This window comes from Pyricularia oryzae, chromosome 7 (genome assembly GCF_000002495.2).
Source record: "Pyricularia oryzae 70-15 chromosome 7, whole genome shotgun sequence".
Classification (NCBI taxonomy): domain Eukaryota; kingdom Fungi; phylum Ascomycota; class Sordariomycetes; order Magnaporthales; family Pyriculariaceae; genus Pyricularia; species Pyricularia oryzae.
Genome location: NC_017854.1, coordinates 92,549 through 120,508, shown reverse-complemented (window position 1 = coordinate 120,508; position 27,960 = coordinate 92,549). Strand labels below are relative to the sequence as shown.

Genomic DNA, 27,960 nt, shown 5'->3' with positions numbered 1-27,960 from the left:
AGGTCTCAGACTGTTCTAGTGTGTCTCCTCACGGATGGAATGGAGGTCATGAGAATGAACCAGTAACCGTGACCGAAGCGACCGAAAACTCTGCTTCTTGAAAACCTCACAGACTCTCTCAGGGCACACATCTCGACTCAATTGAAAGATATTGTGCTCTAGAGACGAATCCATCACTATCAATCCACCGTCAAGATGCGCTCAATCACAAAAGCCAACGCTCGGCTTCCCCTCCGCCATGCATCCCGCCGCCTCCTCTCGTCCAGCGCATCCGCCAGCAACAACAACAACAACACCATCTCGCAAGCAGCATCATCCTTGGCCCAATCAATAACACCGACCACGACCCCGATAACATCCCTCTTGATCGCCAACCGCGGCGAAATCGCCCTCCGCATCCACCGCACCGCCACCCGCCTCGGCATCCCTACAACCACAGTCTTCACCGACGTCGACCGCCACTCCCAGCATGCCGCCGCCTCTCCCTCCTCCATCGCGCTCGGATCCGACCCGCGCGCCTACCTCGACGGAGACCGCATCTCACGCCTAGCTGCCGACAAGCTCGGGCCCGGCGTCGCGTTGCACCCGGGCTACGGCTTCCTCTCGGAGAATGCCGCCTTCGCCAGGCTGTGCGCGGACCGCGGCGTCAACTTTGTCGGCCCGCCCGCCTCCGCCATGGCCGACATGGGCGACAAGGCGCGCTCCAAGCACATCATGTCGGCCGCCGGCGTCCCCTGCGTCCCCGGCTACCACGGCGAGGAGCAGTCCGCGGCCTTTTTGGCCGAAAAGGCCGCCGAGATTGAGTACCCCGTCCTGCTCAAGAGCGTCAAGGGCGGCGGCGGAAAGGGGATGCGCATCGTCGCGTCGGCGGCCGAGTTCGACGCCCAGCTGCGCAGCGCCCGCGCCGAGGCCCGCGCCAGTTTTGGTCCCGACGGCGAGATCATGCTCGTCGAAAAGTACATCACGCGCCCGCGCCACGTGGAGGTCCAGGTGTTTGCCGACCGCCACGGCGGCTGCGTGGCCCTGGGCGAGCGCGACTGCAGCATCCAGCGCAGGCATCAAAAGGTCATTGAGGAGTCGCCCGCGCCGGGACTGTCGGAAGAGCTGAGGCAGGACCTCTGGGCCAAGGCGCGGACGGCTGCCCTGGCGGTGGGGTACGTGGGCGCCGGCACGGTCGAGTTCATTCTGGACAGGGATACCGACCGTTTCTACTTTATGGAGATGAACACCCGCCTCCAGGTCGAGCACCCCGTCAGCGAGATGGTTACCGGCACAGACCTGGTCGAGTGGCAGCTGCGGGTCGCGGCCGGGGAGAGGTTACCCATGACGCAGGCTGAGATTGAGCAAAAGATCGCCGAGCGGGGCTGGGCGATTGAAGCCCGCATCTACGCAGAGAACCCAGAGAAGGGCTTCATGCCCGATTCAGGAAAGCTGGTTCACCTGGTGACTCCGAAAACGGACACGGAAGTGCACCGACCAGAGGATGCGGCGGTGCGGATAGACGCTGGTTTCGTCGAGGGCGACACCGTATCGCAGGCGTACGACGGCATGATCGCCAAGCTCATCGTTCGCGGTGCGGACAGAGAGACGGCCATCAAGAGGATGGAGCTGGCTCTGAGGGAATACGAAGTGGTGGGGCTATCGACCAACATTGAGTTCCTCAAGAGGCTCTGTCGCAGCCCCGCATTCATCCAAGGTGATCTGGACACCGGCTATATCGACCGGTGGAGAGAGGAGCTGTTCCAGCCGAGGAGGGTCGAGGACGAGGTTTTTGTCCAGGCTGCCCTGGGCCTACTGGCTCCCGTCAAGCAGACGGTCCAACAAATGGGACTGGGCGCCCACGGAGAGACTCTTGGTTTCGGCGAGGCAGCTGCCAGCACTGGCGAGAGGAGATTTGCGTTCAAGGTGACGGATGGTTACGCCGAGCAGGCTGCTGAGGGCAAGGGTGAGGATGTGGTCGAGGTGACTTTAACCCAACGTGGGAACAACCTATACAATGCGCGTGTGGCGCGAAGGGGAGAGCAGACGCCTATCGAGTTTGACAATGTCACCTCGGAACCCACTGAGAGCAGCGACCTCAAGACAAAAGTCAAGTCCTTCTTCCCGCTGTCCAGGGTGGAGTCGACTGTGGTGCGGGACCCCATCAACAGCGACAAGATCACCGTGTTCCAGCTGGGCACAAAGACGGACTTGAGCTTGGTGCAGCCGGGCTGGTTCGACAAGGCTCTAGGCCTGAAGGAGGCGGCCGCGTCGGTCGTCGCGCCGATGCCGTGCAGGATCATGAGGGTCGAGGTTGCGGAGGGTGACAGCGTCGAAAAGGGGACACCTTTGGTTGTGTGAGTTGACATGCTAGCCATATTTGCTTCTGTTGAATGTTTCCAAAAGGACACTGAACTAACCTGTACTCTGACCAAAATAGGATCGAGTCCATGAAGATGGAAACAGTCATCCGCTCGCCCCAAGCCGGTGTGGTCAAGAAGTTGGCGCACAAGGAGGGTGACATTTGCAAGGCTGGGACAGTATTGGTGCTTTTCGAAGAGGACGCGGCCGAGCAGTCATAAACGACGCGGAGGTTTACAATGACAATAAGTTGTCTGCGATGAATAGACGACTTTACGGAAAAGGGACAGGAGATTTTGTTACTGTAGTTGACGTTGTGACTTAGCGGGTATATATCAATGATTTTGTCAAGAGTCTCATTTTTTTTTCGTATTCGTATACTCATTCGTCATTTAAACGTTTACTTGGACCATCATGCTAGAAGCGGAATTCCCTGAGCGACAACATCATCCAGGTAGTCCATCCCCTTGAACCCATCCTCAACCACCCAAGCCCGACCCTTCTCCATGGTATACAGGACCTCGCAGGCCCGCCCGACCACCAGCAATCCCGGGGGTCTGCTGCCCTCCTGTTCAATCGCCTCGGCCACATGCCGCAGCGTGGTCCGTATGACCCTCTGGTCCGGACAGCTCGCCCGCTCCACGACGGCGCAGGGCGTGTCCCTGGGCCACAGCGCCCTCTTTTCCTCCCCGGCGCTCTCCTCCTCGGCGGTCCTCTCGGTCAACTCGCCCACCAACCCGACGATCCTGTGCAGCGCCATGAGGAACACCACCGTCCTCGAGGGCAGGTAGCCCGGCGGGGTGGGCGGCTTGCCCTTCTTGCCGGTGCCGGTGCACACCAGGACCTGGTCGGCCACGTCGCGCTGCGTGGCGGGCACGCCGGCAAACAGCGGGGCGCACAGCGCGCTCGTCAGACCCGGCAGCACCGCGACGCGGTCGTCGGGCACGCCGGCGGCACGGAACGCCGCAATCTCCTCGCCGCCGCGCCCGTAGACAAACGGGTCGCCCTGCTTCAGGCGCAGGACCGTCTTGCCGGCTTGGTAGGCCGCCAGCGCCGACGAGATGAGCTCCTGCTGCGCGGCGTCGGCGTTGCCGGGGAACTTGCGTGCGATGGACACTGGTGTGCGCCGGGGGATCAGGTCCAGCACGCCGGACGGCACGAGCTTGTCGGCTAGGATCACGTCGGCGGTTTGGAGGGCCTTGTGCGTGGCGAGGGTGACGAGGTCGGGGTGCCCGGGGCCGGAGCCGGCGAGGATTATGCGGCCGCGTGGAGTCGGGAGTGTTGGTGATGAGGATGGGTTGGGGTGGGTTTGTGAAGGGGTTGCGGTCGGTTGCGTCGTAGATGTGGCGGTGGTGGTGTGGTATGAGGCCAGCACGGCGTCGACATCTGCGTCGGTCACGGCGGCCAGTCGCTTCAACGGCCAGTACTCGCAGACCTGGGACAGCCACCTCATGCGCCTAGTCTTGGCAGCTTCGATATCCGCATCCGTGACGAGCTTGTTGAAGCTCGCCGACTGGTCGTACGAGTCGTCGTCGGTAGTCACGCCTTGCCCTCCCTTGCCGCCACCGCGCCCATCCTCCTCCTGCACGCGCCTCCTGACCTCTCCCAACCTCGCGCAAGCCGCACCCAGATCCCTGGGCAGCGCAGCCGCGATCTCCCTCCTGATCCTGCTGGCGAGCTTGCAGCCCCTGCCGTTGGTGGTGACGCCGACCTGCAGCGGCCCGTCGGAGTGGGTGCTCAGCAGGCTAAAGGTGCAGAGGGCGGGGCTGTCGACGACGTTGACGGGGACGCGCTGGCGCCTGCAGAGCGCCGAGACGTGCGCGGCGGGCGACTGTGGGTCTCGCGATCCGGCGGCGGTTACGAAAACGGCGTCCACAAAGCCTCCAACCTCTGGCCGGCCGAGCGTCGACAGGTCGGCATCTTCAAAGGCGCGGCGCAGCCATTGGACCTCGCCAGCGTCGATGCGCTTCTGCAGGGCGTAGTGCAGATCCGTTCCGTCGGTGGCCGGGGCGATTACGATAGGGGTTGCGCCGGCGGCAAGGGACTGTGTGCAGCGTGAGGCGGCAAGGGGGTTCGTCCCTAGGATCAGGTGGACATGGCCGCGGCAGTCGAGGGATGTGAGGAGGGAGGTGTGGTACTTTGCTGGTTGGGTGCCGGCGGTGGCTTGTGTGTTTATTGTTGCCATTGTGGCAAGTGCGATTTTGCATGCACGTTGGGGTATGTGCTGTTTGTCCCCTTGAAGCTATCACGCTGAGGTATATCGTCGTGTTGGGGGCGATGGCGGGGTATCAGGCCTCCTTGTTTGTTTGCTTTACACTAGTTCTAGCAGCAAATCTTCGCCTGGGGTTGGGCGTTGGAGTTATTATTTGCATGATTAGAACTGATTGAAGTTTTAAAAATCGGATGAAATGTAGAGGCACACAATTGCAACACCTGGCTACAAAAAAGAGTCATTCGTATGCCGTAACAAAAGCTCCAAAGTCTTGCGTGATAAGACGAACTGCCGTTCTATCTTTCGCCTCGTCCCTGATCGGCTCAAGGCTCCGGATGTCGGACTTCTCAATTGGGTAATTCCTGTGGCTTCAAATTTTCCACATGCGCTGACGCCATCTTGTTTCCCGCGCCGTGTTATCTTATCGTTGGGGGCGCGGAGTGGGAGAGGAGGCTTTTGTCCAATCACGGTTTAGCGCTTGACAATCTCCGCGGCGGGAGTTGACAAGGAAGATAGCCGGGAGTGGACCGGAGATGTTTTCGCTGCGGCAAACGGTTTGCGTGAACTTGTCTTGTTGTGTCCATCTTCTCTTTCAAATCTGTCAAATTTTTAATCGTCCACTGTTCCCCTATTGCATGCGCGGGAACTTCCGACAAGGACGCATGGCAAAGTCGCTCTCGGCTCCATGTCCGGCAAGTAGTACTGATCGCCGTGATTGACATTTCTGAGATTCTGGGGCCTGGCTCCCCACCCCATAATCCAGAGTAGAAAGGTTGGTTGAGGCTCCCCAGTCACAAGGCCACAGTTTCGTCTCCAACAACGGCGGCATTCACCAGCAATGTGCTTCTAGACATGGTCGATGCTTTTTGCTGCCAAAAGTGAACATGCTTCAAAAAGCCATCCATGCCAAGTGCAGCGTCAACCCCACTGCGTGAATGTGGCCACAGACCACCACCTTTGGCCTGGACCGCCAAATTTCCTCCATCAGCTGCCTGCAGGTCTCCCCGGTCGAGGTCCCGACGCAAGCTACCCTCGATTCGTTGCAGCTCCCTGTCGGGATGCGCCGGCCGCAAAGTCAGAGTCCAGCAAGAGGTCGTGGTTGCCAGCGACGACGACTTTGTGCCTATGGGGCTGCGCTGCGAGCCAGGTCAGCTGGGCTTGGATCTCGGCAAAAGTGCCGTACTGTGAAAGATCACCAGCGTGCACGAGGCTGTCGCCCGGTGGAAGTTGGTCCGACCAGTGCTGTGTTGTGGGCGTCGGAGATGCAGACCAGACGAATTGGGTTATCCCATGGACAGCCGGCGACCTTTGTGAGGTTGTCGTCGGGTGGAGCGTCGGTCGCAAAGGGTGGCATCTTGACGCTGCCGGATCTTGTTGTAGAGCCACGTCGTGATTTTCTGGGTTTTCTGGGTGCGAGTCTGTTGTTGCTCAGATCTAATAAAAGGCCTGCCGATTTCTGGTGCAGTCGTTTTCACTACTGATTAAAGGCCATAATGTTTTTGATGATGGTTCAATGAACAGTATTGGCTGAGTGGTTGGCTTTTGGCAAGGATGCCATCAGGCCATTGTTTCATTGAGAGGCAGTCATTCTGCTGTGCTTGCTTGCATCAGCATGGTAACACAAAATGTTAGTGATATGCATTCCGTCTATCCGTGAAAACACCTCGTTCAAATATTGGTTATAAGCTACCAAAAAAAAAAAAAAAAAAAAACTTGTGCAAAAGCAGGCTTCGTAGGTAGAATGGTTGGAAGTAAAAGATCGACATGTTGAATTCAAAAACGAATATTGACTCTGGTTTGGCGAGGTTCTCTCATAACCATGGCAGGCGAGAGCCATGATCCGATCCACACAGGATATCTCGGCAAGGGACCTAGACAAAAGAACCAGTCTAGAGTCTAGGCACGAAGTAGGTAACATCCTGCCTCGACATGGGAGTCGAATCCAAATGACAGTCAGTCGTCATTCGATGCGCGTGATATTGACGATGACGGCGATTCGGGCATCGCATCTGCACAGGGAACAAAACCCGGCAGCGGAGAGCCTAACTCCGGGAGCCACAGTAGTATTCGCATAGGGTAAAACTAAGGCTTTCTCACCGTTCCCAGCGAGGCAGATCTACGGTCACCGCTGGTCGAGCCATCTTGTCTCCATCGTGTTCCCCATCTTGTTAAGTTTCAGAAAATGTAGCTCTTGGCTACTATACCCAAGATAATTGGCGATCAGTCATTGTTCTATTCAGGGTTCTGGAGACCGTTTGGACCCTTGGTGCATGCGTGGTTCAGCTGGGGGACTGGATTTCATAGATTTGAATGAGTCAACTCCAACTTTTGGCGTGGGAAAAACTTGAAGATCCATGTCCTGCGAGCGCAACATACTCCATTCGATCGCCTACCCACCTGCCAAACAGGTTCATCGCCTACAAACTCGCTATTAGAAGCTTGCTTGGGGTTCTTATCCGACAAAATCAGATGGCGATTCCAATCGAAAAAAAAAACAAGAAAACAAAAAAACAATCCAAAACTATTGTCCCATAGCTCACGGCTTAATTACAGTATAGTAATCTTAGGTGGCTTTCATTCAAGCTGTCCAAACGTCAAATGTCGGCGCCATTCCCTAGTTGACGCCGATGACGTTGTTGACAGAAGCCCAAACCTGGACAAGTCCTCGCATCCCCTCCAATGGTCCCACCAACCAGCTGCCACCAAACAAAATCCAAAAGGGAGGGAAAAGAATAAACTAACCCAAAATGACTCGATGTTAAAGTGGCCCACTTTGAAGCGACAAAAAGGATCCCCACTTAAACGCAGGGGCTTTGGTGTTGAAAGCTTGGAAACCCCAGACCTGCCCGCCGGACGCAATGGAAACAGCTCGAATGGCTTGGGCTGGGCTCCGATATGGATGGCCAGTCAAGAAGCCAGTGACCACAAAGGAAGCTACCTAACCTCCACTGACATTGGCCCTGCTAGGGTGCATGGGGAGAAAATCCAAGGGCAGGGCTATTGAGTACCACCTTGCTACTCCGAAGCTGCTGCGAGCTGTCGTCATGGCCTTCGGCAGTGCGATGCCAACACCCGCCTAAATCGTACGAACCGATCCAATCAGCCATCATAGACTATGGTTCTGCCTCCAGTTTTTTTTTTCTTGGGGGGCTTCTCTGTCGCCTTGACCGCCGCCAGCAAGGCAAGTTCCATTAGCTCGATTCTCTTTTTTCTGTGAGTCGTAGATTTCGCGAATACTTATTTGCCAGCCGCTCCGGGATAAAAAGTTGGTTTTGGTTGGCTTTTTGCTCTCTCTGCTTTTGGTGGCATAATACAGAACAGAAGAAACGATTCGTTCGTTGACCAGGTTACACTGGACGTACATATCTTTGCGCATAACACCAACGCATAACATCGATATAATCTCGATACTTAATCTTACATGCTTTGTTTGTCTATTTGTCTCAAGATCATTGAAACCTCGGGGCGCCCTGAAACACACATTTGCCTGAGCTGAGCCATTTTGTCTCTCTCTTTGAACAGGTCGACTACTGCAACCTGTGAGGTCTTGTACGTTTTGTCTACGCAAATCTGCTTGTCAAATCACGATTCCCTTCGGCCCACGTTCGGTTGGAAGCTGCTGCGCCGCTACATCCGTTGACAGCTTTGCTGTGCGTCGCATAACAAGCTTGGGCGCTGGGTCGTGCATGTGCTTCCCTTCCTATCAAGCAGATTCGACTTGATTCTTTGCGCATATGGCAAGCTGACCCGATCCAAGGTTATTTATTCCCAATCTGTAACATAATAGCCGTTTAGAGCTCCAGCTCTCCCATTCACACCCGGCTCGCAAACATCACAAAGGCGATTTCCTCAGTCCCCCGCGCGACTGAGAAGAAACAACAACTTCAAGATTCTGCCTGTACTCGCAGCCATGGCTCTCGGCCGTAAGTTTCTCACATCAAACTCCCCCCATTGCGCTCACCCGAAACCCCCAATTTTACACTCGGCGCAACTCAGCAATCATGACATGTGTCAGCCGTCAACTTGAACTCATACACGCTCCACGGGGATCTCGCAAAACCACCAAAGAAACAAGCCACCGAACCATGCTAACCCCGACGATCCAGACGCGCCTCTCGGCCTCCTGGGCCTGGTCTTCATCGCCGGCTCTCTGGTGATGCTCTTCCTGACCATCCTGCCCGGCGTATCGTGGGTCCCACCGCTGCGCGACACATACTTCCTCCGCGCCGAGACCATGGGCATACGCGGCGCGCGGCCCGTCACCCAGTGGACCTTTTTCTACGTGTGCGGCCTCGAGAACCTCAACTGCGGCTTTCCCCAGGCCGCCATGGGCATCGGTTCCAACGCCTGGGCGCCCGGCGGCTTCGGCGTCCCTCGCGAGCTTGTCGGCGAGTACGCCGATGGCACCACCAGCCATTACTACTGGTACATGTGGCGGTTCGGATGGGCGTTTTTCATCATTGGCCTCTTCTTCGAGGTCATTGCCTTCTTCGTCGGCTTTTTGGCTTGTCTGGGCAGGTTGGGCGCCGCCATGGCGGGGCTCGTTGCCGGGACGGCGCTCTTCTTCAACACCCTTGCCGTGTGCTTGATGACGTATGTTGCTTCTTTTTCTTCTTTTTCTCCTTTCTCCTTCTTTTTTTTCCCGCCACTCACTTCACTCCATACTAACGTCTCTCTCCTGACGAAATGACAGCGCCACCTTTGTCAAGATGCGCAACGCCTTCCTCGCCAACCGCATCCCCGCCCAGATCGGCGCGCACGGCTTCGGCCTGGCCTGGGGCGCCTGGTTCGCGCTCCTCATCGCAGTCGGTCTCTTCTTTGCCGGTGTTGCCGCGGGCGGTGGTCGCAAAAAGTCCGACCACGTCCACTCTACATCGCGCGGCTCCCGGCGCAACAGGAGCCGCGGTTCCAACCTTGAGTTTGGCAGCAGGAGGAGGGTCAAGGAGGAGTACAACTGATTTATACTTGTTCAAACGCCCAACGGGCCAGGGAATTTCTAGGAACGAGATACGCAGAGATGAAGATCAATTGCATGGAGCGATGGTTGTAGCGAAACGAGGTTGCGCCCCCACAGAGATACCCCCTTGTCGCAACGATCGGTGTAGCTATGATTTGGACATAATATTCGAAGGGCAGTGTCTACCGGGATTTGTTTTAGCGCATAATCGGATATCGTTGTTTCGTTACGTGTCGGACCTGAGTAGATGGTCTTTTTGTGATATGCAATGCTGCTCACCACTGTAAAGAAACAAAAAAAAAAAAACCATCCCAAATATCCGCACAGTTCCGTAGAACCTAGCATATTCCCAGCTCGTCGCGGCCTGGTTGTGCTGTATCCCTGTTGAGGACGAGACAGTTCAAACTGTGCAGTCGTAATCATTTGCGAGACTGCTCAACCTTTTCAACAAAAGACTTTTGACTACCTAGTCAGTAATCAAATCGATATCTGTCTCGATTTCGGATACCCCCGTAGGTATTCCGATGTTATCTTTGTATCCAGTGCCATCCTCTCAAATCCTGACAGCTTTGCGGCTACTTGGTAAAACTTCAGACAAGGCCAACTGCACTAGAACTAGAACTAGTCTAGACTAGTATTTCGACGGATTGCAGCATGAGCAAAAAAGCTTGTCGTCATCCTGCCATTTCATCCCAATGCACTCCCGTATACAAACTAAAGACACATGGGAAACACGCCACATGATACAGCAAGGAATCCGAGGTTTCCCTGACTAGAAACTCAAGAGAACTGACATTTCTTGACTAACCGTAAGAAAACATTCTATATCCATACATCGGAGGTAGAGAAACTATGTACAGAAGCGAGACAATTCCGACAGAAATGAATAAACAAAGAAGGCGAGAGTCGCGCAGGTGAAACTTTCCCTACACGTTCCTGATCATCCAACCAAGAAAACAAGCAGAGCCCTGTTTCCCCTGGCGTCCCTCGTCTTTCATCGGCATCCTCCTGGTCCCCGAAACGGTCCATATAGCAAGAAAAATGAAAATAAAAAAGACCCTCGAATGGAAACAATTACAACAATGTCTGTGGTAGTAAACAACTTGGTTTGAATGGTAGACAGAAGTGAACAAGACAAAGGGAAACAAACTCGTTAAACTCCAGAGCCAGCGGGGATATCATCAAATATTGATGGGTTGTGAAGAAATAGGTGGAAGATATAATGTTGGACGACAAATGAAAAAAACACCACAAAGTGGACACAGGATCAAGACGTTTAGCCAACTAAGAAGCGACGCAAGGATTCTTGCTTGTACTCTCGCCTACTGGACCTTGAGCTCACGGGTCTCAGAAGTTTCACCTCGGCGCGGAATCTCGGCCTTCTCAGTCAGCCTCTCCTGTGTCTTTCCCTTATTGTACTTCCCAAAACAGGAACAAACGCCGCGGAGCAGCCACTCCAGCGCCCCGTCGCACTACATGACGGTGCACTTGCTCTCCTCGCGGTCCTTCTTCACGCTAAGTGCCACGCGTGCCGCCTCAGTAAAGGCCTCGTTGACGCCGCGATTGCGCATGGCCGAACATTCGAGATACCGCAGTGCATTGATGCGCCGTGCCACTTCGAGACCCGTGTCGTACGTGATCATGGGCTTCTTCTCGCGCTGCTGCGAAGGATCTGTCGCGTTCCCGTTTTCAGCCGCGTCATCAGCCTGCTCCTGGCGCAAGTCGCACTTGAGCGCAACCAGCACCAACTTGACACCCGGGCAGTTGTCTGCTATCTCGCCGACCCATTTTGATTCGACGTTTTCGAGACTGTCCTTGCTGTCGACCGAATAGCAGAGCATGATCAAATCCGTATCGTCTGTTTGCAGAGAACGCATCCGTTTTAGCAATTGTCCCCTTTGAGGGCGGTGATCGAGTGAAAGGCCAGAGAAAGCCCGGAAGTCTGTGTAACAATCGCGTACCATATGAAAGACTCCTCAACCTGTCGAATTCCTCTTGTCCTGCTGTATCCCATAGTGACAGTTCGATGTGGACATTATCTACAAAGATGTCTGTCGAGGAAATGAAGTTAGCATCCAACCAAAAATCTCAGAGGCTTGCGTCGCGAAAGGCACGAGGCATCGAGTACTGACCATGAACATAGTTCTCGAATACTGTTGGCTCGTAGACGGTCGGGAAGTATCTGAGCGGAGGGGCAGTGGTCAATTGCGCGTCCAGCGAGTTAAGGGGCGGTGCCGCCGAAGCCGAGTTTTCCTACCCTCTCGTGAAGACGTTTAACAGTGATGTCTTTCCACAAGCACCGTCGCCACTGTATTTGATAGTCCCAGCATCAGTAACGCAACCTCGATTGCCAGCCGTGAGCGAGGCGGTTTGTCTCCATTGTCCCCCTTTTTTTTTCAATTCAGGCGTATCCTCAGGCGGGCAACCCACAGCAATACCAGCTTGCGCTGGACCGTTTTGCTTCCTCCGCAAAGCGATAAAGGCATCGTGCTTGACTAAGATATTATATGGGGGTTCGCGTCGATCGTCTCGAGAGTTGGTAGCGTTGATCGAATCGGTGCGATTGTGCAAAGTTGTGGTTGTTGACAAAATGACGATGACGGAAGCGATTAAGCGATCAATTCTTTTTGGCTTGCGGGATGGAAGGACGAGTTCGCGTTTCGAGTGGCGTTAGAAGCGACGAGGACGGGATTGGTGTAATGGAAGCGGTAGTAGGTGGCGCCGCCAACGATTCGGGAAGATGGATGGAGGCTGCTTGCAGGCCTGCCCTTTTCCCTTCACTTCAGTTAATCCACCTCAGGTTGTGGTTGCAGGCGGAGTGTACAAGTGGAGCAACACTCAAAGCGGGCGGCCTGCGGAAGGAGGAACTTTGGTTGTTTGCCGGGTAACGGGCGGGGAAAGGCTAAAAAAAAGAGAAGAAGAAAAAAAGTACAGGAGTTTGAAGAGATGATTCTTTTGCACAATGTAAAGTGAGCTAGAGCAGAGTGTTCAGTAGAGGAGAAAAAAAAAAGATCCCTTAATCTGATTTGCAAGACCGGATCTGTGTCCAGGTGGACAATTGCTGCAGCGAGCCTTCGGGCGTACAGTTTAGTCTGGACTTGGGGTGGCTGGAGCAAGTGGAAGTCCGGCCAGTCCTTTGGTTCTGGATTTTGGAATCGAACACTCCTGCGAGCCAAGACCTGCACGACCCGCTCTAATGCCTATTAAACCCAGATAAATTGGGCCCTGGACGGGGTAAAAATTGGACCTTTGACAAGAAAAAGAACCGATGCGGTTGATGGGATGCTGCGATAGTGTGAACTGCAGTATTGCTCAACTGCTCAACCAGGTACCGAGCAACCTAGCACCTAGGTGACTACCGGTAGAATTACACAAGCTGTGGAGGAAGCTTACTTCTTGCGATGTGGCGTTTCCACAGGGGAATTAATGCATCAAAAGTAATTCCAAGCGACGGTTCAGGTCCGTCGCTTGTGGTTATGACTGGTGGGTGGGCTCCTGCCGAGATGAGGTCAGTGATCGCGCGGAAAGTGAGAGTCACGTCTCGGTCGAATGGCCTTAGACCCCGGGCAAGATGGGGAAGAGCCTGGGAGCCTTGAGCCTAGAGTATCGCACGGCTCATGCCATTGTCCCAAGAAGAAGGTCATAGCTGTGGGGATTGTGGAATCGAAGCAACAAACTCTAGGTACTTTATTTATACTGTAGATACCAACCTAATCTTTGAAGGCTCCATCTCGCCCCAGTAGCACTAGGTCTAGTCTACATGCCAGTGTCAGGAGTTTTCGACGGTCACCCTATGAGAAACGGCGGATAACAGAACACAAACTTCAGGCAACGGGGAGATATCTACCCATCTATCAATCGCGAACCGGGATAAAAAAAAGTTAGGTACGAATATCGGACACCAAAAGGTCGGACGAATGCCGTAGTGTACATTAGATGGCCTTAGGCCCTCCGCCCCATCCGATCAACAGCCTTACGATTCAGCCCACTGCTGAATGTTGTGTCGCCTCCTCGTTGTCGTGCGCGATCTTCTGTCTCTCGTTCCAGTCGCTCCTTTTCTTCTATCTCGGCCAGCCTCTTGCGACGGTCAGCGTCGAGATCTGTAGCCGCCGACTGCATTGCTTCCAATTTGCGTGCTCTTTCTTCCTCAGCACCCTTGTCGTCAACGGCAGGTCTGTTGTTTCTTCCCCCACTGTAGCTGTGACGAGGACGATCGCGCTCATCTCTACCCGTGCGGTCCGTATCGCGCCGGTCACTGTGCCGTCTCCGTTCCCTTGAATCGTCTCGTCCCTGTCGATGCCTGTCTTTGTCCCTTGGTCGGTTCCTCTCAGTGGAATCATCTCTTGTCGACCGATACCGTCTGTCGTCCCTTGGCCTGTCACGCTCTCGTGAGTCGTCTCGCCTCGAGGACCTCCGTTCATCATCCCTTGGCCTGTCCTCTGAACGATGTCGACGACGATCATCATGCCTTTCCCTGCTCGGAGACCTGTGTCGTGAATGCGACCGTCTCCTTTTGTGCCTCCGATCACGGTCATCTTCATCTCTGTGACGATGCCTCCTCTTCTCCCGCCTTTCCTTCTTCACCCCGTCATCTATACCCATGGATGCCAACAGCTGCCTCCTCTTGATCGGGTCGTTCATCATGGCCTCGTATGCCTCCTGCTCCCTCCGCTTGATGGCCAGTAGTGGATCCTCACGAATCTTGGTTGCCGTGTCGCGCGCCGAATTTGCATTTCCCAGCGCCGTAGCGAACTTGTCTTCGCCCGCCGTCTGTCGTAGTTGTTTGCCATCATCCTTGGTCAATACGCTCGCGATGCTGCGTTTGCCCAATAAGAAGCCCTCGAGCTCCTCTGTGGTACCAAGCGCGCCATCCGTAGGGCCGTTGTAAAGAAAATCGACTCGGTCGATGCGTTTCTTGCCGCCAGCCTCTTCAATCTTCTTCTGTAGCTCCTCCTGGGCGCGCTCCTCCCTGAGTTCCTGGACTCGCTGTTGTGTCTTTTTGCGCTCCTCTAGAGCGCGCTGTTCTGATTCGTAAACTTTGCGCTGGTTGCTGAGCAGCTGAGGGTGCCAGCTCTTTTTCAAGTTGAGGTCTCCGCCTCCCATTTTGGCGGCGGTATGTGTCTGTTGTCGAGCGAGTGTATAATTTCGTGTTTATTCGAGTTTCTGGTAATTATTGATCAGGTCAACTCCAGGAGCACTTCCTCGGAATTTATGACAGGTGTATGCGATGGCGAATTTGGTAGATGGCTGGGATTGATGCGTGATGCGGCAGCCTTTGTCGCCACCGCGAATGGTCAAAACGACGCTAGCCCAAACAAATGCACGTGCCGCAAGTTACTTCGTGCAACCAACCAGAAGCCCCACCTTTCAAGGTCTGCCGTCGGCTAGGCGGCGCCGCCATCCATGCCTAAAGCTCCCAGTGCAGATGCCCCGCATTACCTTCCGAAGCTCGCTCGATTGCCAGCGATAGTAAACCCAGTCACAACGAGCATCGACTAATTGTTCGTCAAAGACAGCAGCAAGAAAATATTGCATCTGAACACCGACGACCGAAAGACCTTGCATACTCCGCGACCATCCCACTCTGCCAGACTCGCCAATCTTGACCGCCGCCATGTCCGACGACGACTTCATGCAAGCCTCTGACGAGGAGGAGTACGACTTTGATTACGAAGACGATGACAGCAACAACGACGATGGTGCCGTGGATATCGAGAACAAGTACTACAATGCCAAGCAACTTAAGCAATCCGACCCTCAAGAGGCCATCGATGAGTTTCTTGGTATACCGGCGCTGGAGGAGAGCAAGGGAGACTGGGGCTTCAAGGGCCTTAAACAGGCCATCAAGCTAGAGTTCAAGATGCAGCATTACGACAAAGCAATAGAACACTACAAGGAGCTGTTGACATATGTCAAATCCGCTGTCACGCGCAACTACTCGGAAAAGTCCATCAACAATATGCTCGACCACATAGAAAAGGGTGCGGGTGGCTCACCTGAGGCCGGCAAGTGCATGGAGGAGTTCTACTCGTTAACATTGGCATGCTTTCAAAACACCAACAACGAGCGTCTCTGGCTCAAGACCAACATCAAGCTATGCAAGCTTCTGCTCGATAGGAAAGAGTACGGCACTGTGACCAGGAAGCTCCGCGAGCTCCACAAGTCGTGCGAGCGAGAGGACGGCACAGATGACCCGAGCAAGGGCACATACCTACTTGAGATTTATGCACTCGAGATTCAGATGTATGCCGAGACGCGTAACAACAAGCAGCTGAAGCGACTCTATCAGCGCGCTCTCAAGGTGCGGTCCGCTGTGCCGCATCCCAAGATCATGGGCATCATACGCGAGTGTGGCGGCAAGATGCACATGGCCGAGGAGAATTGGAAGGATGCCCAGTCGGACTTTTTTGAGTCGTTCCGCAACTACGACGAGGCTGGGTCTCTGCAGCGTATCCAAGTGCTCAAGTACCTACTTCTGACTACCATGCTCATGCGGTCCGATATCAACCCCTTCGACTCACAGGAAACAAAGCCATACCGCAACGACCCACGTATCGCCGCCATGAAGGACCTCGTCGATGCTTACCAGCGCGACGACATCCATCAGTACGAGGCTGTTCTCAAGAAGAATACAGACCTTTTGGCGGACCCATTCATCGCTGAAAACATCGACGAAGTCACGCGGACCATGCGCACAAAGGCCGTACAGCGCCTGATCGCACCCTACGAGCGAGTCCGTGTCGACTGGATAGCCGCGCAGCTTCGCATCACCGAGGCTGAGGCCCGCGACATCCTGGGTTTTCTTATCATCGACGGCAAGGTCGCTGGCAAGATTGACCAGTCGCGTGGGTTGGTTGAAATCGAGTCACGGGCAGATATGGACCGCATCGTGGCCATCAAGAGCTTGGCCGATGCGCTACCGCTGTACTTTGGCCAACTGTTTAGCTCGAGCGAGGGGCTCAGCACGGGCGAAGCATCGGCCGGATTCTTTGGCGGCGCCAGCGAAGGCGACTTCTTCATGGGCTTCGACGAACCCCTGGGCGGACTTGGTCATGCAGTGAGGAGGAGCACGCGTGCCGGCAAGGGCAAGAATGCGGGGACTGCCTGGGGACGAGGTAGTAGCTCTGGCGCAGGGTCCGTGTCGTATTTGAACGCTTCGGCAGTTCATTCGACCTTTACATGATATTTCTGGGGATCTGTCGATCAGAGCACACTGCAACCCCATCGACCGGTTGGGGCCGGCAGTTGGTAGCGCATTCACGACTTGGGGACTATGGCAGTCTTCTTCTTGTCTTATTCATTATTTTTTTTCCTCGTCACATACATCGCCGCGGAAGACTAGACGGTACCGGCATATTGGAGCTACGGAGTTTGTTTGTCGCCTTTCCCTTTGCGCTTTGCGCGTTAGCAAAAATTACGATAATGTCATGACGTTTTCAATTCCTCGATCACCCGGACCAAAATCTCCTGCATTGTTGAAAGGATGCGCTCATCGCCAAGCCCGGTCTTACCGAAGGCTTGAATACGAAACCGGCGGGTCTTTTATTCTGACAAGTCACTTTTCTCGGATATCGTATGCCCTCTGTGCGTTGTGCGGCGCCAGCCGGCTGATTCTCTCGTTCTGTCTGGGGTAACATGCTGACGTGCTTTCCCAGACTGGCGGATCTTTCAAGTGTGATTGTGTGCCCCAGCTGCGTGGTGGGTGATGCAAGAGGATAAAATAATACCGAGGTGACCCCTTCGCAAGAGAAGTGAAAAGAGAGAGGTCGAGGGGTTGAAGATATGGATGGGTAAGAGTATGGGTGAGACGCTACACCAAGGTAGCATGTACGGTCACGGGCGGCTCCCGGAGAAGACTCCCCGGTGCGAGAGATGGACTAACTGGGGGAAAAGCACATCCAGAAGGACGAGAGTTTGTGTGTGGTGCGATCTGAAGCGTCCTACCAATGAAGTCGGTGAAACGTGACTAGAGCATGCAGTTCTCACCGGTTTCGCGAGGTTAGGCAGGAACGAAAAGGGGAAGGAGAAAAAAATAAGAAAAAAGACGAAAAAGTAGAACCGAGATCTTTGGTGCATTTAACGAGGTGTGTACCGGTACGTATTAGACAACAAACCACATGGCCAAACAAGAACGCCCAGATCCATAGCTTACCAACGTATTTTTATTTGGGGTCAATGATCTCAGAGGGTTGAAGTTTTCTTGTTGCCTTCCAGGACAAAACTGAAAACGGGAGAGCTTCTCGCCCTACTTTCCGTTTTCTTCAACAGTAACCGGCTCTCACTGCCGGGTCGTGAGTTGTTCCCCAGGTTGCAAATATAGTAATGTGCAATCATCCACAGCCACCAATCCCAGGATATTATGGTCACACATGATGCGAGGGAGAAAAACCAGTGCGCTGCCTGGAGATCAAGCAGCTACCAGATGCAAGGGATGGCGGAAAGACGGGCGGACGAATGGAGGTCTATTCGTAGATCTTGGGGGACGGCTAATGCCGCTACCAGAGCAGAGTGGCCAGACCGCATAAAGTCTTGATTTTTTTGACTACATCCCTTGTGTTTAGTGGGCCATGATGATGGAGCCGGATCCGTTCATTATGTGTTGTTCCTTGTGCCGGTGAAGAGGGTACGGTAAAGAAAACCTTGTTTTTTTTTGTCCCTGATGCACATCCGATTTCGATTTGCCCAGACTTGCCAGGCAAACACCACTTCTGATTTTTTTTTCCCGAGACACGGAAGGTCATTGAGGCCCGAGAAAATGGAGGGTGGGCCACGGGTGGTATGGGATGGCTAAGGTTACACTACGCGGTAGTAACAGTTAGACGAAGGCGCGGGATGGAGAAGAGATCTCACATCCATCCTGAGGATGAAGGAAATATTCCCACTTGCCACGAGTGGAATCAGGACTGGTCCATTCGATTAGCTCGACGTGAAGAAAAAGAAAAAACAGGTCATAGGCAATGTAAGCTCAGAAGGCAACGCAATACGAATTGTCGTTGCCACGATGCTAAATGCGATGTAGCACAAAAAGATCCCTCTACTGGAACCCGCGCTTTGCAACGGTTCAAATGAAAGAGAAAATTCAGGCGTCATCAAGTCTGCCGCTGCTCATCATAGCACAGGACACACGGCACAGAGAGAGGGGTAAGAACCCGGTATGTGACCTGTCAACTCGCGGGTGCGCAGTGGCGCGAGCAAGGAGAAACGGCCTTCCGGATGATGCCAACCATTACAGTCAAGTACAGCATGTGAGTTGCCGGGCCAAGTTGAGTCGGGATGGCGGCTTGTGATTGTAGAGACAATAGAAAGGATATTTCGCAAGAGGGGCAAGCGAAATCGAATGCAAGGGCCAGAAAGAGGTGGTAGACACTAACGTAGGGGAAGATCGACGCCAGCCATGGCTACCAGGGCCGCCAGGGGTCGGGGTTATAACCGTCCTGCGTTATTAGGGCGACATGGATAAGGTTAGTGTGGATTTTATCACCTTGCCCATGGTACAATGTCAAGATGTACTTTTTACGAAGTGGTTCCTACATGTATGTTATTGCCGGTTCCTCGTCGATAAGCTGCCTGTTCCGAGAAAGAGACCTAATTTGACCGTGTTTCTCTGGTCCAGGGGTAGTTACTTTGTAAGCCGCAGCGACAGTCTCGCCAGGTGAACAGTACATAATCCTGGCCTTTGGACAAGGTGTGCATTCCATTTAATTCCGAGCCCGGGCTCGGCACCCGTCTTTCCTCTGGTTCTCAGGTTTAGGTTGCCTTTCAGACGGACACGTTCCGCTCGAAGAAGCGAATTGGATCGGATGTACGAGGTAATACTACCACTACTCCATATCTGGCTGGGTTCCGCCCGGATTGTAACTGGTCAGCAATTAAGTAGTATGCCAAGTCTTTCATTCGGTCTGTTGGTCGGGGTTCAGCTCAAACAAACCATTAGGTACACAGTAAAGACTGGTGACCGTACTGGATGTTAAACAAGAAGCTTCAGAATGAATCTTGCTCATTCATGTACGACTCGTGATTGAATATGATCAGAGTCGCCTTGAGAAATTTTCGACTCGATTGTACAAAAGTAATTGTTGATTAGCTAGGGCCGAGTTTGTTGTGTTATTTCACTCGCCCTGGCAGCTATTAGCGAGTACGGAGTGCTTTAGTAAGGCCGCTAGTGTAATGTGGGGTCTCATTGATCTACCTAGGTATGGCGGCATCCAGATGGCCGCTTTCTCTGTGTTATTCGTTTTACTCACAATCTCTGCTGAAAATCGAGCATGTACCTTGTTCGTAGGTACAGTATCTACCAATATAACGACAATTTGTTGGTACGAAATAACTTTGACAAAATCGACCACAAAATAACTTCCTCGCACTGCTGTGCCTTTCTGCGGACCAACCCAAAACCATATCAAGGAATCAATCACTTACCGCAAATTTAATCGGCGATCGATAGTGGCTATTTTACCTTGGCGTCGGATGCTCCCACCGTCAAAGTGGACCCATGGTTTGCGATGTCAAGGGCAAATGAATGGCGAGACCTTGCATTGCCCAAACTCGGTAACGCAGTAACATGGTGGTAAAGGTCAGCGATGTCCAATGGGCTGTTGGAACCTGTCAGGGTTTCCTAGTCCAGTGCTGCCGCAGCTGCATTTGCTCAATACGCGGGCCTATCAATGCTCACTGGATTTGATGCCTGCAATCTGGCTGATGCGTCAATCTATAGCAATGTAACCTACCTATAAACCGAGCCGGATTTTCTTTAATAGGGTTCACAGAAAGAAGAAAATGTCTCTAATCTCGCGCATGGGATCTCAACTGGTAGGCCCTCTAACGTCTGGTCTTGGAATGCGGGGGTCATTTGATAACGGCGTCGTAAAACAGCACCGAGGTGCCGGATGAATGGGGATCTTCTAATTGACTGCAGACCAGAGCACAGTTTAATTCGCACCAAACTCATCATTTCATCCTGCGCCGGAATTGGCTTTGGCGAACATGGAATTATCCGCCCGGAGACCTTTACCAGAATAAACCCCTGGTTCCTGAAGGGAGGGAATTTAACGGGTGCCGTTTTGATGCATGCTAACCTGTTCGTCCCGTCCGTCCAGCCAAGATGGCCGGCCCATCCAGTTTAGCCCTTGTCTGTACTTGATACTGGCCAAATATTTTCATCCCACCAAGCTCACGCCAGCCAAAATTTCAGATGCCCAATGTTTGAGCTGACCGCTTTGATTGAGTAGGATGTGGTGGCATCACCAAAACCGTCAGACTGTCTTCCTGCCCATGCGGCTTCAAGAGGGGTGATGCCCTATTGAACAAAATGTACAAATTATCATACCATCATTCGATTCGACACTTTTAGGGAGGACTACATTGACATTGACACCGTTTGTATTCCAGCATATACGCCCAAATCGGGCCTTTAATCCAACAAAGATCATCACCAGTGGTGTTGCACCATCCAGTTTTCGGTAAAGCGTCTCTTCAAACCATCCCTTCTGTTTGTCCCAGTTGAGCTGTCACCAGGGGGGCGACGGGCGGCCGCAGTTGGCCCAATCCCTGCCATGGGAACACAAGGATATGAGAAACACACGAGGATAAAAACAAAGGTTTATGGTCGGTGCAACATATCAGCAAAGCACCGCCAGAACCAACTGGCTGTTTTCGGTATCACTCTGCCACGCAATATTAGACGGCTCGTGGATGCTGCCACTATTTCACAATCACATCAAGTCATTACTGTGGCAGTCAACTGCTGCAATTTGTCTCTTCAGTGTGCCGAGATAGGGCCATTCAAGGAAAATACACCTACACCCTCATAACTCACTCGAGTCATCCTACTCTCCCCTTATTCGCTACTATTCTCCTCAGAAGAAATCCTGCTGCAGCCACATCTTCCGACCAAGGCATTCCTCCGTACCGTACTACTGTATAATATTGCAAGGTTATTTGGTAGATTCTCGTGCATCTTGACACGGCACAGCCGCCGTAGCCGACTTCGCAAAGACCACAGGTCAACATCTCGCTTGGTATGTACTGTGCAAGCATATAGACAAATCCCGTGCTCCGTCACAATTCCAAGCTTGACCCCCCGACTCGCACACTATCTTTTGCTCCACCTCAACCACGATTCGAGACGGCTGGGCCTGGGAGACAATCCAACTCCACGATCTCTTCCCTACCTACTCATATTAAGCGAACGAACACGAAGATATTTTCTCCGGTTTGCTGATATCTGATGACCTACTGAGGGTGTTTGACCGCACGAACCAGTAGCACGTTAATGTGCAACCAAGGCCAGGCCCAGACCCAGACCCAGACCCAGCCCCAGATCCCAACCCTGGCCACGTTGGTACATCACTTATAACCTGTCGGACCGCATCCCGTTCGAGTCGCTCAACCCATCTCCTATCAAATTTTCGTCTTCATTGTGATCCCTCGCACCTGCAAAGAACTTCCGTGTAGGTGCGGGAGGACATGTTGTCATTTTGAGTCAAAGAAACGAGCAGCATCGCGAAGACCTGCCAAGAGGACAGACATCCGATTAGAAAGTGTCAAGACTGAGCACAAGTCGTGCTAGACTTTCAAGCAATTTAGTTGCTCCGCCAAAGACTCTGAAGAATACGTAAAACCCACACACACACACACACACACACACACACACAAAGGCGACGGCAACCAGAAGGGCAGAAAAGGATCCGATGTTCCGACCTCGACCAAACCCTGCCGACCAATTCGCATACCCGTTTGGGTTCAGCGCCGACCAAGAGACCGACCTCTCCTACTATTCACAGCAACAGTTGCCAAACCATTTTCTGCTTGCGGCGCTTGGATGCGACTCGATTCGGGTCAGCAGACAAGGAGCTGGAGGTGAAGGAGCTGGAGCTCAGCAGGAGGAACCTTGCACAAACGAGAACACCATCGCTCCGGAGCCAGGTACAAGTGGGGCAGCCATCGACCAAAGAGAGGGGGCTACCCTGTCTGGGGTGGCTCCTTCACCTCCCCATAGAACACCAGCAACGGCAGCTGCAGCTGCTGCCCTCCTCGATCGTCATCGCTACAGCAGAACCAACCCCACCTCGTCTGCCGTGGTGGTTGGTGATTTCGACTTTTCGAGCTACCAGCTCCCGAGCCACCAGCTCAATCGACACAGCCTCCCTCAGTCGCAGCGATCTTCTCACCAAATATTGTCTTCGTTGCCATCGCCCACCTCGCCCACAACCCACGACATCATTCGTAATCGACTGAACGATCCGGAACTTCTCGCGACCGCTCGTCTTTTGCGGCAGACGACGGTCATCACCAAGATGGACGAAGGCGTCGCCGCAAACGATGACCTGGCTGCACAGGAGGCTGCTGCAAGGGAATATCAACCACAACTTACGGTAAGCATTTGTCATCCTATTTTTCGACATCTCTCTTTTGAATCTCCCAGTCTATGGCGCTCCAAAACCGTTGTTCAAAACTCAATTGTTTCTTGGCCGTTGCTTTGTGGCGACCGTCAAGCTCCTAATCCAGATCGCTGCTATCGATTTCCCCGCATTTCGCTAAGCTAGGTTCTGATCACGTCAATTGATTGCCCTTGAGCTTCCACCGCATACCTTACCCTTGTTGGATCGACAACGCTGACTTGTATCTTTATTTATCTCCGAAACAGGGCCCTCTCGTCGGTTTCAAACAACCAAGCCATGCCATAACCGAAGAATACGCCAAGGCCGACCCGGTCTACGTGGAGAAGACTATGGTGAGCTAGTCCGACATGCCCGACTTGATCCACTGGAATGATGGGAAAGGGGCAAGGCTATAGCAGAGATGGCTGGCTGGAGACGAGATGGAATCCCCCACACCCATTTTGCATCCTGCTGTGCCGCTGAAACACTGGATGGGGCTGACTTGGTTTTCAGGCTCTCCCAAACACATACTCGCACTATCGTCCCATACTTGGCGACGGCAATTGCGGCTGGAGAGGTGAGGACCCTACCTCGCACCCAGACACCAGGGGTCGTTTCTTATCAACAGCAACATTGGCAATGTGAACTAACATTCGACTTAGCTATCGGCTACGCGTACTTTGAGACCCTCATCCTGACAGCGACTCCGGCTAAGATTAAGGGGGAGCACGAGCGCATCACTTCTTTGAACGACTACATCTCCAATGTTGGTGGATATGGCTCGTATATCTGGGAAGACATGGTGGATGAAACATTGGGTCTTCTCAAGGAAATCGGCGACTTCCTTGTCCAAGGGGATCAAGAAGGCGCCTCGTCTCACCTGCACACCCGATTCAACCAACCCGAGGTCTCGAGTGCCATTGTCTATCACCTTCGCATGCTGGCTGCCTCGTACCTCAAGGGTCACGCTACTGATTACGAGCCCTTCACCAATGGCGGAGTCCAAAATCACTGCAGCGGTACGATTGAGCCCATTGATCGCGAGATTGATCACCTGGGAGTTACCTTGCTTGTTGAGGTCTTACTGAGGCCGGCTGGGTTTGTTCTCGAGATTGCATACCTGGATCGCAGTGCCGGCGAGCAGGTTAACGTCTACCGTTTCCCGGATGAGGCCAACGGCCAGGATGAAGCGACATTGGGCCCTGTGATTCACCTTTTGTTCCGCCCTGATCATTATGACATTCTCTACAAGCCGCCACCCCAGCCTGTAGACGTGCAGGTATATCGCGCCATGGTTCCCACTGAGATAGTACCCGAGATACACCAAATGAGCCAATGGGCAATGGACTCAAATGCTGCCGACATCAACTATGATGTTCTGAGCATGATCCCGGGGTTCGACTTGAATCCCAAGGGCGGTCAGCGTCAGCAGGAATTGGTGAATGTCCCATCTTACAGTCAGCGCCCTGACCCAGCCGCGTCATGGACCCCGTCGCCAACATCCTACACGCAACAGGTGACACCACCAGCTCCGTCTCCGGCTTCCTCGATTACCTATGCTCCTCAGCAAAGTCGCCAGCAATCTATCCACGGAGTACCACCACAATCGTACGTTGGCGTGCCGCACCATCTCCAGCACCAGCATCAATACCATGACCCACCGCAGCACCAAGAACAACAGCACCCAATACGGTTTAGCACACATTGTTGGCCTACAGCACAATCGAATGCATTCTCAGACTTCCCTGTGGCAAAGGAAGAACAAACTTTGCAGACGGCAACAATGCAGAACAGCCCGCTGAATACGATCCACTTCAACAACCCCAACTTCCAGCCTCAGGAGTACAAGCCCGGGGACGAAGGGTCGCCCAAAGTCATGGCAAACAAGAGAAAGGGCGAGCAGTCTGCCAAGAAGGGGAAAAAACTTTCCGTGTCCGACCACAAGAGCAATTGGAAGCCAATGCCACATTGAGACAAGGGGCCATGAGACTAAGGAGCAGGAGGCGTACGCTTGTATTTTTGTCGAAAGGGACTCTGTTTGGTGTGTGACGGCGGCGTTCCAGTATCAACCTGGAAGTTGTGTGGGGATTTTACGGGAGATGACATTACGACGCAAGATCGCGAAATTATTTGTTTGATGCTAATGTATGGCCACGGCGTTTAATGTGTCCTTTTTTTATCCACTTTTTGTAACATGCGACGGCTTAGCCTTAGCAAACCTGCATCTCAAGGAAGGGAATGTGATGGGCGGCGACAAATGTTCATGACTTTTGCATCTTGATACCATGTTTATTGGAAACCGGCTTTATATTCGAGACAGGCGGAAGAAACCTGGATTGTCCGTGATTCGACCCTACGCTAGTTGCGAAAATGCGAAATGAGAAGAGGTACTGGAATATCCCGATGGGTGAGAAGATTTCCCCTCAGTAGCAGTTATTCCTTCAGTTGACAAAGGGCTGTGAAAATGAATGAACTAGATAACTTCATTACTGACTGGACCTATGAAAGAAACGCGCTGCAGACAAGTAAGAGAGTAAAGAAAGACATGAATGCATCTCGTCTAACTAATGGGCGTTTTTTTGGCCGGGTCTTTTCTTCTCGATTGCGAGAACCGTGTGGATGAACTCGCTCTTCAATGCGCTACCCTTGCGGTTAGCCAGTAGCTGTGCAGTCTTGAGGACGTTCTTTATCTGGCGACCATTGAGCTCGATCTCGGCGAGGTCGTCAATATCCCGCTCGGGCACCGACATCCTGCCGCCCAAAAAGTTGCGCCAGACGGCGGCGCGCGAGGCGGGGGTCAGGTCCGGGTATTCGAGGCTCACGTGGATGCGGGACTGGAAGGCTCGGTCGATGTTGTCGCAGCGGTTGGTGGTCATGAACATGATGCCCTGGAAATACTCGAGGGTCCGCAGGAAGATTGACACGACCTTGTTACGCTCGAGGTCGTGTGTCGACCGGGCCTCGAGGAAGACGTCGCATTCGTCGAGCAGCAGCACGGCGTTCCACCGCGCGACGAGCTCCAATATCCGCGACAGGCCGGCCTCGACCTCGTGGGGCCGGCTGCCCAGGTCGCCCGAGCTGAGCGTGTGCAGGGGTACGCGGAGGTGCTCGGCCACGGCCTCGGCCGTAAGCGTCTTACCCACACCCGGGGGCCCCGAGAGCAGGCAGATGACTCCCTGGCCTTTGCCGGCGATGACGTCGTCAAAGGAGCCCTTGGACTCGGCGTCGAGCTGAGACTCGGTAAAGGCCATGATGAGCTCCTTGTGGTCCTGGTCCAGGACCAGCTTGTCGAAGGCGCCGTCGTCCCAGCGTATCTCGGAGATGCGGTCGACGTAAAAGTCGAGCCACTTTTTGGCCTTGAGGCTGTAGCCCCGCGTGCGGCGGTGGCATATCATTTGGTGAAAAGGCGTCAGCTTGACGGACCCGTCCTCGTTCAGGCCGTGCTCCAGCTTGTGTGCCTCGAGGCGCTCCAAATCTCGGGCGTTCCAGTCGTCGACGTAGCGGCGCGGGGCCGTCCAGGGCGAGAAGCGATTGAAGCTCTCAATGTCGACGACGACGCGCCCGGTGACCTCGACCGGGACCTCCTTGCCCTGCTGGTCCCAGCCGACGGCGGCGCCAGAGTACTGCCGGTACTTGTGGCCGGCGAGCTCCTCGAAGCGGGCGCCGCGGGCGACGAGGGCAGCGCTCAGGGCGTCCCGGTCGGCGTGGAACGACAAGGGGTTGACGCTGAGGCCGGTGATGGGCTTGGTGCCGAGGAACTCGGGTATGTCGGTGGCCACGTCGGAGCGGCCAAACTCGGTGCCGGAAAAGTCGACGCACTCGCCGCGCACGCGCAGGAACTTGCCGCACTGGTTCTCCATGTACTCGGTCTCGACCACCTCCATGGCCAGCGTCTGCGTGCTGGTGACGGCCACGTCGCCGGGCTGGAAGATCATCCACAGGTCCGAGAACTTGATGACGCCGTGGCGGATGTAGTCCTCAAAGGCGGCGATCTTGTCACCAATCTCGTAGCGGAGGATCCCGTCCAAGACCGCCAGGTGCTCGCTCATGTTCTTTGTGTCTTTGTCCTTGTCCTTGTCGTCGGCCTCGGCGTCTTTGGTGGCCTGGGCGATGTAGGCCTTGTACTTTTCCCAGCGGTGGACAAACGGGACAAAGGGAGCCTCGAACTCGAGCCGGTCCAGCTCGATGGCCACGCCTGGGTAGTCGGCCAGGATCTCGGCCAGGGCCTTTTTCAGGTGAGGAGACTGGATCACAATGGAGTGCGCCTCGAGCTTCTTGCGGGCATCGTTGGACTTGACGTTGCGCACCAGCACAGCGTACTGGCCCGTCTCGTCGTTCTCTGCAGGCTCTGGGACGTGCTGTGGGTTTGAGTTTTGCATGTTAATAAAACGGAAAATGTAAGACGGGGGACCTGCTGCTCTGTGAAATTAGGGTTGACTTGCCTTGGGATACTTGTCCACCCAAGTCCAGTTGCCGTCGCTGTCCTTGAGCGAGCGGTAGATGTTCTTGGGGGTGGCGAGGGAACCGCGAGGTGCGAGTTTCTTCTTGGACTTTTTTGACTTTTTGGACCTTTTAGAATTGCTCTTTTTGCGGTCTGCCTCTTGATCCGTGACCTCCTCAGAGGACTGGTCTTCGGCCTCTTCATCCTCAGTCTCATCTTCGGTGGCACTCTCGGAGGCAGAATCTTCCTCCTCCTCGGACTCTGAAGTCGAATCCTCGTCAACCACCTTTTTGCTACGCTTTCCACCAACCTTGCGGGACTTGGCGCATTTGCAGGCCGCAGTACCATTGGTGGTTTTGGAGTGCCGACTCCTGCGGCCGTTGGTTGCCCTAGCCATGATGCTTCGCTTGAAGATAACAGCAACAGTAATAGTAACAGTAGCAAAGGAGCGTCTCTTGAAGTGCTCTGAGTCTGAAAGAGCACGCAGTAGATAAGCAGAGCTGGTATGGGCAACAGATGGTGGTGTAACTCTGGCCGCCTGACAAGCAGGGCACATATTTATATTCGTTCACAACGAGCAAAGACGATATCAGGCAACCGCAACATGATAATGCAGACTCGTCACAGAATC

At 53.9% G+C, this 27,960-nt stretch overlaps 11 protein-coding genes across 11 annotated transcripts; 5 read left to right on the top strand and 6 right to left on the bottom strand.

Moving 5' to 3' along the window:
* Window positions 1–6: 6 nt before the first annotated feature.
* On the top strand, window positions 7–2,699 carry MGG_10320 (methylcrotonoyl-CoA carboxylase subunit alpha). The gene is made up of 2 exons (XM_003720454.1): window positions 7–2,336; window positions 2,420–2,699. The coding sequence occupies exons 1-2, from the start codon at window positions 196–198 to the stop codon at window positions 2,559–2,561; spliced, it is 2,283 nt and encodes a 760-aa protein (XP_003720502.1). The 5' UTR covers window positions 7–195; the 3' UTR covers window positions 2,562–2,699.
* Window positions 2,700–2,752: 53 nt separating this feature from the next.
* MGG_10321 (siroheme synthase) lies at window positions 2,753–4,525 on the bottom strand (the record flags this gene model as incomplete). Its single annotated transcript, XM_003720453.1, has 1 exon — window positions 2,753–4,525. The coding sequence occupies one exon, from the start codon at window positions 4,523–4,525 to the stop codon at window positions 2,753–2,755; it is 1,773 nt and encodes a 590-aa protein (XP_003720501.1).
* An 818-nt stretch (window positions 4,526–5,343) lies between these two features.
* MGG_15445 (uncharacterized protein) lies at window positions 5,344–5,906 on the bottom strand (the record flags this gene model as incomplete). The annotated part of the gene is made up of 2 exons (XM_003720452.1): window positions 5,344–5,683; window positions 5,749–5,906. The coding sequence occupies 2 exons, from the start codon at window positions 5,904–5,906 to the stop codon at window positions 5,344–5,346; spliced, it is 498 nt and encodes a 165-aa protein (XP_003720500.1).
* A 1,826-nt stretch (window positions 5,907–7,732) lies between these two features.
* Window positions 7,733–9,783, top strand: MGG_10322 (cortical patch protein). The gene is made up of 4 exons (XM_003720451.1): window positions 7,733–8,101; window positions 8,310–8,475; window positions 8,659–9,145; window positions 9,246–9,783. Exons 2-4 carry the CDS (start codon window positions 8,463–8,465, stop codon window positions 9,508–9,510), a joined length of 765 nt encoding a protein of 254 aa, XP_003720499.1. The 5' UTR covers window positions 7,733–8,101; window positions 8,310–8,462; the 3' UTR covers window positions 9,511–9,783.
* Window positions 9,784–10,276: 493 nt separating this feature from the next.
* Window positions 10,277–12,589, bottom strand: MGG_10323 (GTP-binding protein RHO3). Its single transcript, XM_003720450.1, has 5 exons — window positions 11,940–12,589; window positions 11,767–11,817; window positions 11,642–11,691; window positions 11,471–11,560; window positions 10,277–11,367 (listed from the first exon to the last, which is right to left on the bottom strand). Exons 1-5 carry the CDS (start codon window positions 11,993–11,995, stop codon window positions 10,982–10,984), a joined length of 633 nt encoding a protein of 210 aa, XP_003720498.1. The 5' UTR covers window positions 11,996–12,589; the 3' UTR covers window positions 10,277–10,981.
* A 583-nt stretch (window positions 12,590–13,172) lies between these two features.
* MGG_10324 (uncharacterized protein) lies at window positions 13,173–14,834 on the bottom strand. Its single transcript, XM_003720449.1, has one exon. It carries the CDS (start codon window positions 14,610–14,612, stop codon window positions 13,452–13,454), a length of 1,161 nt encoding a protein of 386 aa, XP_003720497.1. The 5' UTR covers window positions 14,613–14,834; the 3' UTR covers window positions 13,173–13,451.
* Window positions 14,835–14,977: 143 nt separating this feature from the next.
* MGG_10325 (COP9 signalosome complex subunit 2) lies at window positions 14,978–16,940 on the top strand. The gene has a single exon (XM_003720448.1). It carries the CDS (start codon window positions 15,124–15,126, stop codon window positions 16,690–16,692), a length of 1,569 nt encoding a protein of 522 aa, XP_003720496.1. The 5' UTR covers window positions 14,978–15,123; the 3' UTR covers window positions 16,693–16,940.
* A 1,324-nt stretch (window positions 16,941–18,264) lies between these two features.
* MGG_17851 (uncharacterized protein) lies at window positions 18,265–18,938 on the top strand (the record flags this gene model as incomplete). Its single annotated transcript, XM_003720447.1, has 3 exons — window positions 18,265–18,285; window positions 18,529–18,650; window positions 18,902–18,938. 3 exons carry the CDS (start codon window positions 18,265–18,267, stop codon window positions 18,936–18,938), a joined length of 180 nt encoding a protein of 59 aa, XP_003720495.1.
* Window positions 18,939–21,344: 2,406 nt separating this feature from the next.
* On the bottom strand, window positions 21,345–21,984 carry MGG_15444 (uncharacterized protein; the record flags this gene model as incomplete). Its single annotated transcript, XM_003720446.1, has 3 exons — window positions 21,345–21,533; window positions 21,745–21,837; window positions 21,942–21,984. 3 exons carry the CDS (start codon window positions 21,982–21,984, stop codon window positions 21,346–21,348), a joined length of 324 nt encoding a protein of 107 aa, XP_003720494.1. The 3' UTR covers window position 21,345.
* On the top strand, window positions 21,699–25,362 carry MGG_14219 (ubiquitin thioesterase). The gene is made up of 4 exons (XM_003720445.1): window positions 21,699–22,882; window positions 23,155–23,241; window positions 23,402–23,465; window positions 23,551–25,362. The coding sequence occupies exons 1-4, from the start codon at window positions 22,199–22,201 to the stop codon at window positions 24,858–24,860; spliced, it is 2,145 nt and encodes a 714-aa protein (XP_003720493.1). The 5' UTR covers window positions 21,699–22,198; the 3' UTR covers window positions 24,861–25,362.
* Window positions 25,092–27,863, bottom strand: MGG_10327 (uncharacterized protein). Its single transcript, XM_003720444.1, has 2 exons — window positions 27,331–27,863; window positions 25,092–27,246 (listed from the first exon to the last, which is right to left on the bottom strand). The coding sequence occupies exons 1-2, from the start codon at window positions 27,724–27,726 to the stop codon at window positions 25,453–25,455; spliced, it is 2,190 nt and encodes a 729-aa protein (XP_003720492.1). The 5' UTR covers window positions 27,727–27,863; the 3' UTR covers window positions 25,092–25,452.
* Window positions 27,864–27,960: the final 97 nt, after the last annotated feature.

Excerpts from the sequence above, each read along its gene's own strand:
- MGG_10320 (XM_003720454.1), top strand. The coding sequence starts at position 196 with ATGCGCTCAATCACAAAAGCCAACGCTCGGCTTCCCCTCCGCCATGCA. Across the intron at positions 2,337-2,419 it reads AAGGGGACACCTTTGGTTGT|GATCGAGTCCATGAAGATGG; the intron begins GTGAGTTGACAT and ends TGACCAAAATAG.
- MGG_10322 (XM_003720451.1), top strand. Across the intron at positions 9,146-9,245 it reads CTTGCCGTGTGCTTGATGAC|CGCCACCTTTGTCAAGATGC; the intron begins GTATGTTGCTTC and ends ACGAAATGACAG.
- MGG_10323 (XM_003720450.1), bottom strand. The coding sequence starts at position 11,995 with ATGCCTTTATCGCTTTGCGGAGGAAGCAAAACGGTCCAGCGCAAGCTG. Across the intron at positions 11,818-11,939 it reads CAGCGCAAGCTGGTATTGCT|TGGCGACGGTGCTTGTGGAA; the intron begins GTGGGTTGCCCG and ends TATCAAATACAG. Across the intron at positions 11,368-11,470 it reads GTTGAGGAGTCTTTCATATG|ACGATACGGATTTGATCATG; the intron begins GTACGCGATTGT and ends CTCTGCAAACAG.
- MGG_10324 (XM_003720449.1), bottom strand. The coding sequence starts at position 14,612 with ATGGGAGGCGGAGACCTCAACTTGAAAAAGAGCTGGCACCCTCAGCTG.
- MGG_10325 (XM_003720448.1), top strand. The coding sequence starts at position 15,124 with ATGTCCGACGACGACTTCATGCAAGCCTCTGACGAGGAGGAGTACGAC.
- MGG_14219 (XM_003720445.1), top strand. The coding sequence starts at position 22,199 with ATGTTCCGACCTCGACCAAACCCTGCCGACCAATTCGCATACCCGTTT. Across the intron at positions 23,242-23,401 it reads TCTACGTGGAGAAGACTATG|GCTCTCCCAAACACATACTC; the intron begins GTGAGCTAGTCC and ends CTTGGTTTTCAG. Across the intron at positions 23,466-23,550 it reads CGGCAATTGCGGCTGGAGAG|CTATCGGCTACGCGTACTTT; the intron begins GTGAGGACCCTA and ends CATTCGACTTAG.
- MGG_10327 (XM_003720444.1), bottom strand. The coding sequence starts at position 27,726 with ATGGCTAGGGCAACCAACGGCCGCAGGAGTCGGCACTCCAAAACCACC. Across the intron at positions 27,247-27,330 it reads GGGTGGACAAGTATCCCAAG|CACGTCCCAGAGCCTGCAGA; the intron begins GCAAGTCAACCC and ends TCAAACCCACAG.